The 16,927-nt window shown below is 46.9% G+C and overlaps 1 protein-coding gene across 2 annotated transcripts in view; it reads left to right on the plus strand.

Annotated features, from left to right (window-relative positions):
- The window catches only part of UBE2L3 (ubiquitin conjugating enzyme E2 L3), an 85,125-nt gene that overhangs the window by 56,714 nt on the left and 11,484 nt on the right, over positions 1–16,927 (plus strand). For both annotated transcript variants that reach the window (XM_033953627.1, XM_033953626.1), the window contains exon 3: positions 6,504–6,690. In XM_033953627.1, coding sequence (XP_033809518.1) covers positions 6,504–6,690 — 187 coding nt within the window. The remainder of the gene's footprint in view (positions 1–6,503; positions 6,691–16,927) is intronic.

Consider the following 16,927-nt stretch of genomic DNA (forward strand, 5'->3'; position numbering starts at 1 on the left):
GTCCTAAGTCTTCTTTACCTCTAATTCATGCCAGGTTTGCACTTCATGGGTGCCCAAAGAGCATTCTTGCGCCATGTGCTGTACAGTACATGAAGGATGGGTGGGAGCGGTCAGCTTAGCCTCCCCTTTTGCTCTCTAGGGCTGAGGAATTGTCTGGGGGTCAATTGGTTGGGAGTAAATCCCTTCCAGAGCCCTGGAATGGTGGGCATCCTTAATGCAGTGTCACAAAGGCTACAGAGCCCAAAAAACGAAAGCTGGAGTCATCTAAAGGAGACTCCGCGCTGCCTAATATGGCATTTTATCTGGAATTTATCAGTGTGTTGTGAAGAGTTTATCTGGATGGCCGAGTTCCCCAAGAGATGTCTGGCAGCGCACCAGAGGTGCAATAGAGGATTGGAGCGCCCATGGCGCATCTGCCTCAGTGTCAGAGGCTGGTCAGGCTCCAGTGGACCTTTCCAAGGTATACTCGGAGGATGAGGGATCTATTTGTATGCTTTCACTATCACAGAGTGAGCCCTCCCTGTTGGGAGATGCAGGGTTGCAAGAGTGCAAGATTCAGTGGTGGTCCTCAATCAAGGGGATGACCCCACAGTCCGCCGGTTGTCCAGAATCTCCGTTGTGTTAGAGCTTATTGCTTACTCTTTACAAGAATTGAACTTGGACTCCCAGCAGGTCTCCTCTGCTCTCTGCTATCTAATGAGCGGAATAAGAGCCTAGTCTTCTTGTCCTTGGCATCCTGATATCAGTATACTAGTCTCAGAGCATTGTGATGTTTCTGAAGGGCCTCTTAAATTAGCCATGATAATGGCTTGGCTACATCCGATGGCACAGGAGTGACAGCAGCTGTTCGCTCAGCCCAAGGTAGATTCCTTGGTAGTGCAGGGACCAAACGCACATCCCTAGCAAGAGAGGGAGGTGTGGTTTTAAAGGATATGCAGGATCGCAGAGTGGATGTGATTCTTAAAAGACAGTTTGAAACTCTGGCCTTGGAAATCAAAGAGGTGGAATCGGCTTCTGTTATGACATGCACCTGTGTCATTCCAGGTTGCAGGGGCTTGAGCTGGTGGAGGGCGAGCCTCTACCCAGCTCCTATTAGCTGAAAAGGATTTACATAGCTGATGCTTATTCAGTCTTAACCCGCAGAATGCTCTGGGTGGGAGATTCCTCCTCCAAGGCTACCCTCGACAGACTTACTTTCAAGGGACAAATGTTCGGAAAGGGACTGGACGATCTCATGACCAGTGTGGCAGATTTTTGGCCGAAATCTCTACCTGACAGCAGACTGTGAACCTCTAGGAACTCTGGGCGGTTTAATTTTCAAGGCTCCAGTCGCTTGCAGTAGTACTGAGGAGAGCCTCCTCTCAGAGATCCTTCCAAGGAGCCAGACAGAGATTCCCAGTTATTGTCCTGCTACAACCTCCAAGAAAGCATAATAGCGCCAGGTACAGAGCAGTTCCCCTCGAGATAGGGTATGGCTCTCGAAGTCGAGAGGGTTCAGAGGAGAGCAACATGTCTGATAAAAGGTATGGAAAACCTGTCATATTCTGAGAGATTGGAGAAGCTGGGTCTCTTTTCCCTGGAGAAGAGGAGACTTAGAGGAGATATGATAGAGACTTATAAGATCATGAAGGGCATAGAGAGAGTAAAGAGGGACAGATTCTTCAAACTTTCTAATAATAAAAGAACAAGAGGGCATTCGGAAAAGCTGATAGGAGACAGATTCAAAACAAATGCTAGGAAGTTCTTCTTTACCCAACGTGTGGTGGACACCTGGAATGCGCTTCCAGAGGACGTAATAGGGCAGAGTACGGTACTGGGGTTCAAGAAAGGATTGGACAAATTCCTACTGAAAATGGGGATAGAGGGGTATAGATAAAAGATTACTACACAGGTCCTGGACCTGTTGGGCCACCACGTGAGCGGACTGCTGGGCATGATGGACCTCGGGTCTGACCCAGCAGAGGCATTTCTTATGTTCTTATGCGGAGGCCTGGACATAGATATCGTCAGAACATTGGGTGCTGAAGATAGAGTGGTTACAAGCTCAAATTCACCCAGCCCTTAATGGACTGGTTTGTGGACTGCCCTGGTGGGATGAGCAGACAAAGCAAGTAAAGTTGCAGCTACAGTTTAGAAGCTGTAAGATATTCAGGCCATAGAGTCTTTACTGCCCAAAGATTTTGGGCTCGGGCAGATACTCCATATACTTCATAGTGCCCAAGAAAGGCTCAGACGATGAGAGACCCAGTCTACATCTTAACACATGTCAATGCAGCGCTGAAAGTTTTGTGCTTTTGCATGGAGACAGTATGATCAGTCATAGTGGTGGTGGCGGCACCGGGGAAATTTCTGGCCTCTCTGGATTTGATGGAGGCCTACCTGCACATTCCCATATTTCCAGGACATAGAAAGTTCCTGAGATTTCATGTCTTGGAAAACCATTACCAATTTTTGCCTCTTCCCTTTAGGCTGGTGACAGCACCTTGCACGTTTACCAAAGTGATGATTGTGGTAGCTGCCCATCTACGTAGGCTTGCAGGTTCATCCATACCTAGACAACTGGCTGATTAGAGCTCTTGTCGTTCCAGAAAGAGGATCAAGCGGTGGCTCATATGGTCCGGGATGGATAGTGAATTTCCAAAAGAACTGACTGATTCCGTCCCAATCCCTGGAGTACCTGGGAGTCTTCAACATAGCAGAAGGTCATGTCTATCTTCCAGAGGTACGTAGACAGAAGCTTTGCACCCAGATAACGAGCTTAAAGGCCAAAGCAACTCCATCTGCATGGCACTACCTACAAGTGCTAGGATCCATGGCAGCTATGTTAGATGTCCCATGGGCAAAGGCTTGCATGCATCCTTTCCAGAGCGTGTTGTCAGGTGGTCTTCTCAATTGGTCTCTCTGCAGATGTGTCTACCATCGACTCTGGAAGCCCTTGCCAATATGGGTTGATGGCTCCACCCAGAGGCATTATCAAGGGGCATGCCCCTCAGAATAGCTTCGTGGACACGCCCAATCTAGGGGCCTCGGTAGGCCTCCCAAAGGAAGTGGTCGATCAGTAGAGTCTGGAGGCTCCTTTACTGTTCAGGTGGGTGGAGCTTCATCTTCAGGCTTTCTTTGTGACACATGTAGCAGGAGTGGACAATGTCCAAGCCGATTTCCTCAGCAGATAGACACTGAATCCTGGAGAATGGATGCTGTCTGCAGCAGCCTTCCAATTCATTATTTGTTGCTGGGGTCACCCAGTGTTCGAACTGATGGCGATCGCAGGAAATAGGAAAGTGAACCGATTCTTCAAAGATCTGAGCCCGGAAGTGCAGGGATGGATGTGCTAGTCCAACCATGGCCAAAGAGCGAACTTTGCTACATGTTTCCTCCGTAGCAAATGATAGGCCAGATACGCCAAAGGATTGCAAGCCATCGGGGAAGTCATTCTCATGTCTCCAGATTGGCCCCACAGACTGTGGTATGCAGACCTAGTGCATCTTCAGATGGGCGCAAGTCTCAGACTGTGAGTACACCCAGACTTTCTTTCTCAGGGACCAGTGGTCATAAAAGATCCAATCACTTTGCTCTTACGGCATGTCATGGCTCTTGAGCGCATGGCGTTAGTGTGCAAGAGATACTCGGAAGTAGTCATTGCTACTCTTCTCAGAGCCACAAAGCCTAAGACAGTCTCTGCTTATGCTAAGGTATAGGAAACATTTTAGCTCTGGTGCATTAAGGGGAACGAGGAGCTGTTTTCTGCTCCAATCTCAGTGGTGTTAGCTTTTCTCCAGGCTGACCTTGACAAGGGTCTTACAGTGGTATCTGTCAGAATCTGAGTGATAGGACTCTTGTTTTAGGGCTCAAGAGTGTAAAGCTTCCATGGTGTCTCATCTGGACATAGCCTGATTCCTAAAGAGGGCACTGTGGGTCAGGCTCCCAGTAAAACATTTGTTCCATCATAGAACCTTAACGTAGTGTTGCAAGGCCTCAGTCAGGTTCCATATGAGCTGCTGCAAGAAGTTTCCTTGCAGGGTTGGATGCTCCAGACGGTTTTTCTTGTGGTTATTACCTCTGCAAGAAGAGTCTCGGATTCTTTGTTGCAGAGAGTCTTTCTTTAAGTTTGCAGAAGCCGGAGATTCTTTGCGTACTGTTCCATCTTTTTTGCCGAAGGCTGTTTTGGGCTTTCCATATCAATCAAGAAGTCAGATTGCCAGCGTTTCAGTCTACAGGTTCTAAGAAGAAGGACTGGATTATGCAGAAGTTGGATGTGAGAAGGGTGCTTCTTTGATAGCCTGAACTCATTGGTGATTCAAAGATATCTCAACATCTTTTTGTGCTCACTAGTCAGACTTGATGTGGTGCACAGGCTTCCAAGGCTGCTATCTCCAAATGGATCCGTAGAGCCATTTTGTCAATATATATTGCCATGGAAGATAGTCACCAGTCTCTGTAAAGTCCTCCATCCAAACATTCAGTACCAATGAAACACCAAAGAAAGCAAGTTTACCAATCAGAACACAATGAGTCACAAAACAAAAAATTTTCAGCAGTTAAGTACCCGGCTGTGAGCCAGAGGAGTCAAGGTAGTCCAAAAAGGTTCCCAAGTATGCTGAAAGATGCGGCCTGGGAGAGAAGAGAAATCTTTCACATCCCTCCTTTCCCACATCAGGAGAGTAATCATCCGACATCACCAAAGCGAATAGTCCGGAGCATCAGCCTCAAGCCATTTCAACAAAATACATTTTAGAGCAACCAGGACAGTCCACTTGAGGAAAGCTGCAACTCCCTTTGTGCGAGGGAAATAATGTGGAACAGTGCCAAATAAAAGCAAAGGGGAACGACGAATGGTAATATTCCAAATGCCCTCCACAAATACAAAAATAGCAGTCCAAAAATCTTGAACATGAGGGCAAGACCAGAACATGTGTCCCAAGCCCGCTTCTAGGGCCCAACAGCGAAGACAGGCAGCAGTCTTACGGAAGCGTGATAAATAAGCCCTTTTAGGAGAAATATACAAACGAAAGATCAACTTATAATGTTGCTCCCAAAAGGTGGTGTATTTTCTAAAGGCAGGCAGCTGACGGACAGCCTGCAAATGTACATCAATTGGCAACTCTACAGCAAGATCACGAGACCAAGCATCTCGCAACTTAGAATGGCCATACAAAGGGGACTCATCTTTCAAATGGTGATGATGGAACTTAAGGGGGACCGGAAGTTGGGAACCAATGGTAAATGCTCCTCCTTCCTATATAAAATCCTCATAACTTGTCTGCTGGAAATGTGAAACACTGTGTGATTGTACTGTAAATAAACCAAGAATTAAGTTGGACTTGTCTTGTATGCAGTGTGTGCCCAGAAGTTGTTAGTGTGTGCTTGGCAGTAATGTTGATCTCTGCCACAGAACATGAAACACAGTGTGTCAGATACACATAGTGCCTATAACTGCCTGCACATTGCCCATAGATAACATTAGAAGTGCCTTGTTTGTTACTGTCGGCAGAATTTGAGATAAGTACCTTCTTGGATTTACAATCATACAATGTTTATATTGGAAGGGGTCTGTCTGATTTTCATGTTTCTTAATATATTTGTATGCACAGATTTGCACAAGTATCCCCCTGGTTGACACTGGAGGAGCTTTACAGAGAGGGCATTCACCCTTTGCTCTGAGGATCCTATTCTATTCTATTCTTACTTATATTCTGCACTATTCTCACAATAGATTCTAGGTGGATAACAACAATTAAAAAGTATTGTGTCCGTACAAAATTATTCATTTATCAATCATTAAAAATTAAAAGTTCATAACAATTTTCTAAAGATATAATAATAAGAAATTTTTTAGTGCAGTTGAAAGATCATTCCAAAGCTTATAAAGTCTTTTTCCATCCTAATTTTTTGTGGAGTATATAATGGGAAGTTATTGCTTGTTGAATTACTATTTTTTCCTATTTGTGTGTACTGTATATTTGGAATGAGATATACATGATACAATGTAAACTTCCCTTTGTCCACATACCACACAGTGAGAAAACCTTTTACCACATGCTCAGTTTGAAAATCTCTCTCTCAAGTGATTGTGGCTGTTCAGTTCTACTGCTGGAAATAACCATATTTTCATAATGTGTTGGATGCTTGATTGTTTCCCAGTTTCTAATTTATATCGTCGCTTAGTAATGAAATATTTTTTAGAAGTTATTTAAACTCCTCCATAATATTGGTGTGTTTTTGCCTTATTGACATGGAAGGGGAGGGAAAGTTGGAGAGTCTCAGTCAACCCCTGGTATTCAAAGCCTATTGTGTCACTTTTTTGTTCTTACAGGTAGAGTGCATATGTCCTTATAGACTGCAGACCAAAGCAGATAGACAGTGCTTTTGGCTTCCTACAGCTTGGTTCCTTGTTTCTACTTGCTTAGCGACTTCTCATCTGCAGTCGGGAACATGAAGCAAATTCCAACTCTTGGATGCTGTAACATCTAAATGTGCTTTTTCTCTTGTGGATTTCTCTACAGGATAACCCCCCATACGACAAGGGAGCCTTCAGGATTGAAATCAACTTCCCCGCAGAGTACCCATTCAAACCTCCCAAGGTCACATTTAAAACAAAAATATATCATCCCAATATTGATGAAAAGGGGCAGGTGTGTCTGCCTGTAATTAGTGCAGAAAACTGGAAGCCAGCAACCAAAACTGACCAAGGTAAGGCCCCTGAGCAGCTAAAGAGATCTGATTATTGCATGTTCTACAGAATTCAGGAAGGCTTACACATTCCTGGCTCGTGCACTCAGACAATTTCTCATTTTGATGAGTCTTCTCCGTTCTTTGCTGGGTCATTCCATACTAAATGGTCTAAAATAAATAAATAAAAAGCTCCTCACTATTATGTCTCGGATTATAAAAAGTTTTCCCAGAATATTGGATCCTTATTTGCAATAGTCACTGAGCTAGATCTCCCTGGGTGCTGGTAGCATTATGTCATTTTTAGCTGCACATAAAGCTGACAATAATTGATGAAAAATACTAATTTTTGTTAGTCCAGCAAAACTTGTTTATGCTAGTTTCAGCAATGCTAGTTTGAGCATAATGGATGCAAAACCCGCTTAAAACTTTTGCTCAAAAGTGTGCCTTAAAACTTGTCATAGTTTATAGTGACAGATTTTGACCAGTTTATCAGCTGCTATAGCTCCAATCAAAAGTAGATACAGACTTCAGATTTATTTCATAGATTATCCTTGCACTGGACACTACACTGTCAAATTTGCAGCAAATCATTATGAATAGCTGCATAAGAACATTCTTTCAAATTTTGCATCATTGACAGGCTGAAATTTGGCAGAAGTGACATGGCAGAGGAATGGCTCTGCTGGGGCTGGCCAGAAGCTGGCCGCTACATCATCGGGTGAGGGAGGGAGGGAGGTCAGTTGTCGGGACCGGCTCTGATGCTTCAGGAACGGAGGGAGGGAGGAGGTTGTCAGGACCAGCTCTGGTGCTTCGGGACCAGAGGAAGGGAGATTTGTGGCTGCTGTAGTACCATCTAAAAGAGGAAATATTACTCTACAAGATTTATATTTAATTGTTTTACAACACAACCCTTATTGAAATAAAAATTTGCTTAAAAGTAGGGGATATTTTGTGTGCATGGCCCATGATACACATATCACAAGGCTAGAAAATGTATATGAAATACATGATGCTTTGGTCCATAGTGGCTTTGCTACTACTGATTTTCCAAATGAGCAAATCAGATACCTTGGCACAGGTTCAAAAATTTTAAAAATGCCTGAATAAACCATGTGAACGGAGCCAAAGCAATAAACAAATGGCTAAAGTGATTGGTAATAATGGGTTCAACAAGGCCTACTTTAGCCTATCAATTCTGAATGTAAAAACTATTTTAATACCTAGAAAATACGAATGGTACACAAATGTTATACATAGCAACAAACTGATAAATCCATTGCTGCCTTCACTGGAAAATGAACAGCAAATGAAGCACAGAATATAGTGCTAATTACTAAACATTCACCACAACCCCCCCCCCCCCCCATATTACAACATTGCAAGAAACTGACAAATTTGGGGGCACACTTTGAGCAAAGTTTTCAGGTAGGCACTCTTGACCAATTCTTAATTTTACAAGCAGCTAAAATGACACTTTATTCATCACTGTGCACAATGCTGCCAACATCCAGCCAGACAAGTGGGTCTAGCTCAGTGACTATTGCAGTTAGGAATCTAAAATCTTAGGAAAATTCTCTTTCCCTAGCAACAGCAGCAGATGAATCCAGAGACCAATGGGATAGCTCACATCTACCAGCAGGCGGAGATAGAGAAACTGATTAACAGGTGGTCCTATTGGCTGGCACTCCTCCTGTTTATCTAGTATTCTCTATCTCCCAGCAGGAAAATGTCGCTATTCAACTAGCTCCTGAATTCTGGCTGTGGCTGGAACTTTATTTTCTCCTGTTGAGGTTTCTCTTCAGTGAGACTGCCATTCTGTTTCTCCTGTTGAGGTTTCTCTTCAGTGAGCTGGCAATGCTATTTCTCCTGTAGAGATTTTCTCTTCAGTGAGACAGGGGTGTCCGGCTGAACAGTGCCGGCTTTAGAGGTTACACATGGGCCCCCCCTTGTCTCTGCCTCACCCTCCCTCCATTGCTAGAGGGTCTGACTGGGTCTCAATTTTTTTCTTCTTTCCCTTCTCTGTTAAAAAAAAAAAAAAGAGACCACAGTTGTTACATTCTGCCATGCTTTTGCTGCAAACTGGCTTCAACTAGCTCTAACAACTAGCTTGTGAGTATGTCTGGCTTTTACAGTTGCTTGAACTTCAGGTTCTGTTTGGGAGTCTTAGTACTGTGGGTTCGGTCATCATACATTTAAGGTATGGATATTTTATTGAGGCTAAGTTTTATGACTAGAAATCCGTGGAGGGAGCCGGGACTTCCCGCCCTTTGCATGCACGCGCTTTGTTTCCTTGTTAGTTACAGCGCAGCAGTAGCGATGCGATTTCATGCTCGTACTTGTTCTCATTGTTGGTGGGGACCATTACATCACTTAGCATGGAATGACACTGCTAGATTTCTGAGGCCAGTGTTAATTTTATTTTGCTAGTCAGAATAGAGCCTGCAAGTTAATGAATGACGATAGGCCCTGTTTCCCTCCTCCTGTACAGACTTCCTGTTAAAACTAGAAACCCATACAAAGAGAACTGGGGGGGGAGGAGGGGGAACAAAGCAAGTGCATACTGATTCACAGGCCCTACAAGCTTCTGTTTGCATGATGTAGGTGAGGCAGGTGGAGACCTACATTAGATACTATACAAGTTTGAGAAGCATTGCTTAAGATTTAAAAGTAATTTTCTAAAAAGAAAGATACTGTATTGGATCAGGAACACTAACAACCGCCACTGAGTTTTCAACCCAGCCTTCAGGATATACCAAGCTAGTCAGGTTTTCAGGATACCTACAATGAATATGCATGAATAATTTGTACACACTGACTGACTTTGGTGTTTCACAAGGACTGGGTTGAGAGCCCCTGTTCTTAGATGCTGTGGAGAAAAAGAAACACCTTTAAAAAGACTCCAAGCTGGTGATCAGACATCAGGTGACAAAATCATCAGCTAAAGGTTCAAACTTTTTTGTCCTCAGGCCCTCTAGCTCAGATTGCTATTTAGCAGAGTCAGGGCCTGGAGGCAACCTGTTGAGGTCTGGAGAGGGATGGAAAGTGCCATAGCTACTGCCATGGAGCAGTACCAGAGAAGTGGTTCAGATGGTTAATAAATCCAAATAAATGAATAAATAATTTACACAAAATATAAAATACAGCAACAGACTTGGACACCAAATAGCCACCTTAAATGAAACTACAGTCATAAAAGGCAGACATTAAAAATAAACTAAAGATCCGTGGCAAAATGGCATCTGGTAAGGAGTGTGAAAAGCTCCTGCTTATCTTTGGCTTCCCAAGTGACGATCCTCATACCTGAGTATGGGGAAAGAGGAGAGGAAAATCCAGAACCTACCCCTCAGATTCTGGTCAGACCATTGAGTTGAAGCAGACCACATTAGAGGCGTTTAGAGTTCCTCTTGCTCCAAGCGCAGTTCCTGCTTCGGCATCTCTGAAAGCAGTTGACTTAGCAGCATCGACAGGGCTTCCTTTAGCCATGATCAAAGAATGGCTCCCCAGTTGAGAGGGCAGTGCTATCGGAGTGCTGTACGGCTCAGACCCCATGCTGGTGAACCTTGCAAGCTGCTTTCAAAACCCTGGGTCAGGAATCAGTGAGTAATTTAATGAAAGCTATGACCCAGGAGGAGGAGCAGGAAAAGTTAAGACCAGCCGTTGTGACACTTGAAATCACTGTGGGATGTCGTTAATTGCATACAGTCTTCCCTGCTAAAAGAAATTGGATAAAATACTGTAGATTTGAAGACTATTTCTGAAGCAGTCTTGGTTCAAGCACAGGTTGCTAATCAACATGGACCAAAAAAAAATTTATTCTCTGCTTAATGCCTAAGCGGATTATAATAAAACACACATAGTCAACTACATACAACTCGTAACAGAAAAATATTATCTCTTCAGACTCCTTCCTTACAAACCTCACATTTATATCACATCTACTTAAAACAGTACAATACTAATAGAAAACTTTAACAAATAGATAAGTTTTCAATTGTTTGTTTAAAAATCAGAGGGCTTTTAAAAATCTCAAATATCTTGATAATCCATTCCACAAATGTGGACCTGCAACTGAAATAGCTGTTGCTTGTGTTCTCTACTTACAATGTATTTCACCAAGTGCTGCAATTGATAATCTCATTGCTGACTGAGACCTCAACGATCTTAAAGGCATATATTTTTTCAAAGTCTGTGCTAGGTACCAAGGCACCACCCCTTGAATTATCTGATGGACAATTGTCAACACTTTGTAATCAATCCTCACCTGAATTGGTAACCAATGCAGATATTTTAGTACCGGTGTAATATGGTCATTCCGAGCTACTCATGTAATCATTCTGGCTGCTATATTTTGCACAACCTGAAATGCTTTAATTTTCGATTTCACAATAAGAACATAAGAAGGTGCCTCCGCTGGGACAGACCAGAGGTCCATCCTGCCCAGCGGTCCGCCCACGCGGCGGCCCATCAGGCCTATCGCCTGAACAGTGGTCCCAGACTAATTTTGCAACTTACCTCTAATCCTCTAAACCTATCTGTACCCCTCAATCCCTTTGTCCTCTAGGTACCTATCCAAACCTTCTTTGAAGCCCTGTAGCGTGCTCCTGCTTATCACTTCTTCTGGTAGCGCGTTCCATGTATCCACCACCCTCTTTGTGAAAAAGAACTTCCTGGCATTTGTTCTAAACCTATCCCCTTTCAATTTCTCCGAGTGCCCACTAGTACTTGTAGTTCCCCATAATTTGAAAAATCTGTCCCTATCTACTTTTTCTACACCCTTCATGATTTTGAAGGTTTCTATCATGTCCCCTCTAAGTCTCCGCTTTTACAGAAATCCAATTTTGAAATTACAAGACTCTGCACCACCTTTTGATAAAGAAAAAAGCCCCAACAGCTGAGGTGCTTCCCCTGCCACTAAGCTGTTAGGACTTCCCAACACTAGCTCTGTGCATGTGTTAGTCACTCTCAGAGCGACTGATTGGATGGGGATTACCACAAACATTCGGCAATTTGACAGGCAGGGCCAAAAAAAATATAATTATCCCAGGACAAGCAGGCAACATATTCTCAACATGTGGGTGACTTCACCGACGGAGCTCACTAGTGGACGTTTTCGCAAGCAGACTTGCTTGAAGACCTTCAAGCTTGCGATTGGCCCGCGCATGTGTGCATGCCCCTCCTGCCCAGTCAGGGCATGTATCTCCTCAGCGTGTCCTCAGTTCTATGTTTTCCGTGGAGCCAGAAGCACTGCTCCCTTGCTTCACGCATTATCGTTGGCCCTCTTGCACCGCGGCTTTTTTTGTTTAGTTTTCGTTGAGTCGCTGTGCTCGCATCTTTGTTTTCCTTTATTTCAGTTCGTATAATTTTGACTGGGTTCCCAGTCTTTCTCTGGCCGCCTGGCCTCGTGGGGCTGCGGCTGTATTTTTTCCTATGTCCCGGCCTCGTTCCGGGTTTAAAAACTGTACTAAGTGCAACCGGGTTATTTACATCACCGACCCTCATCGCTGGTGTGTGGAGTGCCTGGGTGCAGAGCACCACACTGATTCGTGTCCCTGTTGTGCGACTTTGCACCGCGTGCTCTTTGTTGAAGGGTGGCCAAGATTCTCCAACTCTGGCCCCATGGATCCTGCGGGACAGGCCTCGAGCTCGGCCTCGGCACCGTCATTGGGTGCCTCGGCCTCGAAGTCCCCGTTGGCCTCAAAGATTCCGGCCTCAGTTCCTTCTGCTACTCCAGCCTCGGGTAAGTCTCCTCTTTCCTCCTCAGGTGTGCTGGCAAAGAAGCCTACCTCGGAGTCTCATGTCAGCGCCGCCTCGTTGGCGTCTTCAAGACATCACTCTAAGCGTGCCTCCTCACGTAGGGAATACTCTTCATCGAGGTTGCCCCCGAAGGAGCGCACTGCTGCACCCCGGAACCAAGTACCCTTGGTCTCGGTGCCTATGTTCGAGGACATGCTTAAGGCTATAATTACCACGCAGCTTTCCTCGGTGGTGAGCCAACTGGCCCCGGCTTCGACGCCTCTAACCTGGGTCTCTACCCAGTCTCGGTCTGACCAACCTGAGCGTCCTCTCGTGTCTCGAGGCCTTACCCGAAGGACTCGTCGGGTTCTTTCGAGTGATTCTTACTCTCCGGAGTCACCTGTGACTTTTTGGTGATCCAGATCTGGGGGCCATTTCTCCCCCGCGGCCAAATCGAGGTTTGTTTCTCTTAAAAAGCCCCGGTCTTCTCCGCCCCTTTGGGGCAGGTTTCCGACCAAGAAACGCTCCAGACACACCCGTGTCCTCGAGTTGGACTCCACTTTGTGTTCTCCATCGAGGCGATTACCTGCTTCTAAGAAGTCTTCGCAGCCGATGGAGGGTTTTTCCTTTACCCCATCTTTTCTGAGGCTTCGTCAGCTGGTTCCTCGGACCCCGGGGCCTTCCCCGGGTTCGCCTTTCACGGGGTCGCTCTTCGACGCCCCCTAGACGCTTTAGTCGGGCCTTTTCGGTCTCCCATTCGCGGGACTCCGAGGCCCCGACTTATTATTCGAGGGAAATTTCTCCCTCTTTTTCAGCTGCTCCCAGATCTCGCTCAGAGTCTTCGCGGGAGGATGAGTCTTCTTCTCAAAACTCTTCCTTTGCTCGTTTCATCTCTGACATGGGCAGGACTTTGGACCTGGATCTCCAGTCTGAATCCCGCTATACCCAGGCATACCTGGTTGAAATGGGTGTGGATCATCCTCCTCGTGAGGCTCTCCGATTACCTTTGCATCAGGTTCTATGACAGACTTTTCTCCGGAACCTGGAGACTCCATATGCTGTCACAGCCATTCCCTCTAAGTTATAGTCCTGTTACCGAACCATCCCGGTCAAGGGGTTCGAAAGCTCTCAGCTTTCTCACTAGTCCTTGGTGATTGAGTCTTCCTTGAAGAAGTCCAACCCCTCGAAGGTGTACGCTGCCGTCCCTCCAGGTCGAGAGGGCCGTACGTTGGACAAGTTTGGTCGCCATCTTTATCAAAACTCAATGATGGCGATCTGTGTCCTCAACTATAACTTTATCTTCACATCCTACCTCCGGTTCTGTGTGAACTCCCTCCACTTGTTCCAGGCGGACGTGCCGATTTCTCGGCGTCAGGAGTTTCATCTCCTCGAAGACACCTTCTTCCAGCTATGCCTCTACATGTTCCAGGCGGTCTATGATGCCTTCGAGTTGTCCTCGAGGGTCCCGGCCTTTGCAATCGCCATGCGTCGCCTCGCCTAGCTCCAGATCGTGGATATGGATCCGAATCTACAGGATCACCTTGCTAATCTCCCGTGTGTAGGTCATGAGCTCTTTGATGATTCCATTGAGTCTGCCACCAAGCGCTTCTCGGACCACGAACAGTCCTTCGCCTCTCTGGTGAAGCTTAAGCCAAAAGCCCCCCCGGCTCGGCAATACAAAATTCCTCTTCGGAGGTACCCGCATAAATCTACTCCTGCCTTTTCTCGGCCTCCTTCAAAGCGGCTACAACATCAGCAGCCACGTCAGGCTAAGGTCCAGCTGTCGGCTCCGGCGAAGCCTGGGCCGTCTTTTTGACAATTCTGGATTGAGCCTTCGGGCTCCTTTCCTCCTGGAGCCTTCCCCCCTTCCCATCGGGGGTCGTCTCCATTATTTCTATGCCCAGTGGGAAAGTCTTACTTCAGACTATTGGGTGCTTTCCATCATTTGAGAGGGGTACCCCCTTCACTTCAGTCACGTACCCCCGGACCTCCCTCCAAGAGAGTTTCCTTCTGCCCGGTCTCAGCTGCCTCTCCTTCTGCAAGAGGCTCTGGCCCTTCTTCGCCTCCGGGCGATCGAGGAAGTTCCTCCGGCCCAGTGGAACACGGGATTTTATTCCCGGTTCTTCCTGGCACCCAAGAAGACGGGGGATCTGCATCCGATCCTGGACCTCCGGGCTCTGAACAAGTTTCTGATCAGGGAACAATTCAGAATGCTCACCCTGCCTACGTTGTATCCCCTCTTGGATGAGGGGGACTGGCTGTGCTTGTTGGACCTCAAGGAGGCATACACGCACATTCCGATACACCCAGCCTCTCGCCGGTTTCTGAGATTCCGGGTGGGGGCCTGTCCAAGGGTCTTCACGAAATGTCTTGTTGTGGTAGCAGCGGCCCTGCGCCTCCGCGGCCTGCAGGTGTTTCCCTACCTCGACGACTGGTTGATCAAAGCGTCCTCTCGCCTTGAAGTTCTGCGAGCAACGAATCAAACCATCTTGCTCCTTCAGAGTCTCGCTTCGAGGTGAACTTTCCCAAATCTCACCTCTGCCCGTCCCAGTCTCTCGAGTTCATCGGAGCGGTCCTAGACACGGTTCGTCTCCACTCCTTCATGCCTCGGCCTCATCAGGAGGCTCTTGTCCGTTTATTCCAGAGGGCGACCCATCTGTCCTCGGCATCAGCTCGGCTGGTGATGATCCTCCTAGGTCACATGGCCTCCATGGTTCACATGACTCCTTTTGCCAGACTTCACCTCCCAACTTGTTGTCTTGACGCCTTTGTTGAAGCAGTCTCTCCGTTGGTGGATGCACTCTTCCAATCTTTCCAGAGGTTTTCCGTTTCATGCTCCTCCCCCGCAGTAGGTCCTCACAACAGACTCGTCGACCTATGCCTGGGGGGCTCATCTGGACGGTCTTCGCACTCAGGATCTTTGGTCCAGTGCCGACCGCCTTTGTCACATCAATCTGCTGGAGCTTCGAGCGATTTTCCTCACTCTGAAAGCTTTTTGTCACCTGCTTTGTGACCTAGTGGTGCTGTTTCGCACAGACAGGTCGCCATGTATTGTATCAACAAACAAGGGGGCACGGGGTCTCTGTCCCTGTGCCAGGAGGCGATTCGACTCTGGGATTGGGCCATCTGCTGCAACATCTTCCTCCAGGCAGTCTATATTCAGGGCCAGCACAATTGTCTGGCGGACAGGTTGAGTCGTCTTCTGCAGCCTCACGAATGGTCCCTCCATTCCTTGACTCTGCGTCAAGTGTTTACTATTGGGGGACTCAGGACGGCGATCTGTTTGCGTCCCCCCTCAATCACAAGTTGCCCCGCTTCTGCTCCAGGGTTTACACCCCTCTCAGGCTCGAGGCGGATGCCTTTCTGCTGGATTGGACGGACCTGTTTCTGTATGCATTCCCTCTGATTCTGAAGACTCTCGTCAGGCTCAAGTCCACACGTGCCACCATGATCCTGATAGCTCCTTGGTGGCCCCGATGGCCGTGGTTCTCCCTTCTGTTGTAACTCAGTTCCAGGGAGCCTTTTCTTCTGCCTCTTTTTCCTTCTCTGCTTACGCAGAGTCGGGGTTCTCTGCTTCATCCCAACCTACAGTCTCTGCACTTGACGGCTTGGATCCTCGAGACTTAATGCCCTCATTCCAGCTCTCCCAGCCTGTGCTGGATGTCCTGGAGGCATCTCGGAAGAAGTCCACTCGCCAATTTTACCATCAGAAGTGGACCCACTTTTCTTCCTGGTGTGCTACTCGGCAGCAGGATCCGCTATCTGTCTCCTTATCTGCTGTCCTGGATTATCTGTTACACTTGTCTGGCGCTGGACTCAAGTCCTCTTCGGTTCGAGTCCATCTTAGTGCAATTGCTGCTTTTCACCAGCCGGTTAACGGGAAGCCTATTTCTGTTCATCATGTGGTTTCCCGCTTCATGAAAGGCCTTTTCCATGTTCATCCGCCCCTTAAACCTCCTCCTGTGGTTTGGGACCTTAACGTGGTCCTTGCTCAATTGATGAAACCTCCGTTTGAACTGCTAGTGCGGGCTCACTTGAAGTATCTTACTTGGAAGGTTGTGTTTCTTATAGCTCTCACTTCTGCCCGTCGGGTCAGTGAGCTTCGAGCCTTGGTGGCGGACCCACCTTTCACTGTCTTCCATCATGATAAGGTGATCCTCTGTACCCATCCTAAGTTCTTGCCTAAGATTGTTTCTGATTTGCACATCAACCAATCCATTGTTCTTCCTGTGTTTTTTCCGAAGACCCATTATCTCCCTGGAGAAGTGGCTCTGCATTCTCTTGATTGTAAGCATGCGCTGGCCTTCGACTTGAAGCGCACCGCTCCTCATCATTCTGCTCCCCAGCTTCCTCTCTTTCGATCCTAATCGCTTGGGTCGCTCTGTTTCTAAGCGGACCATTTCTAACTGGTTGGCTGCTTGTATTTCTTTCTGTTACGCTCAGGCTGGTCTCTCCCTACTGGGTCGAGTCACGGGCCACAAGGTCAGAGTGATGGCGGCATCTGTTGCTTTCCTCCGCTCGA

This window comes from Geotrypetes seraphini, chromosome 8 (assembly GCF_902459505.1).
Source record: "Geotrypetes seraphini chromosome 8, aGeoSer1.1, whole genome shotgun sequence".
NCBI classification, from domain to species: Eukaryota; Metazoa; Chordata; class Amphibia; order Gymnophiona; family Dermophiidae; genus Geotrypetes; species Geotrypetes seraphini.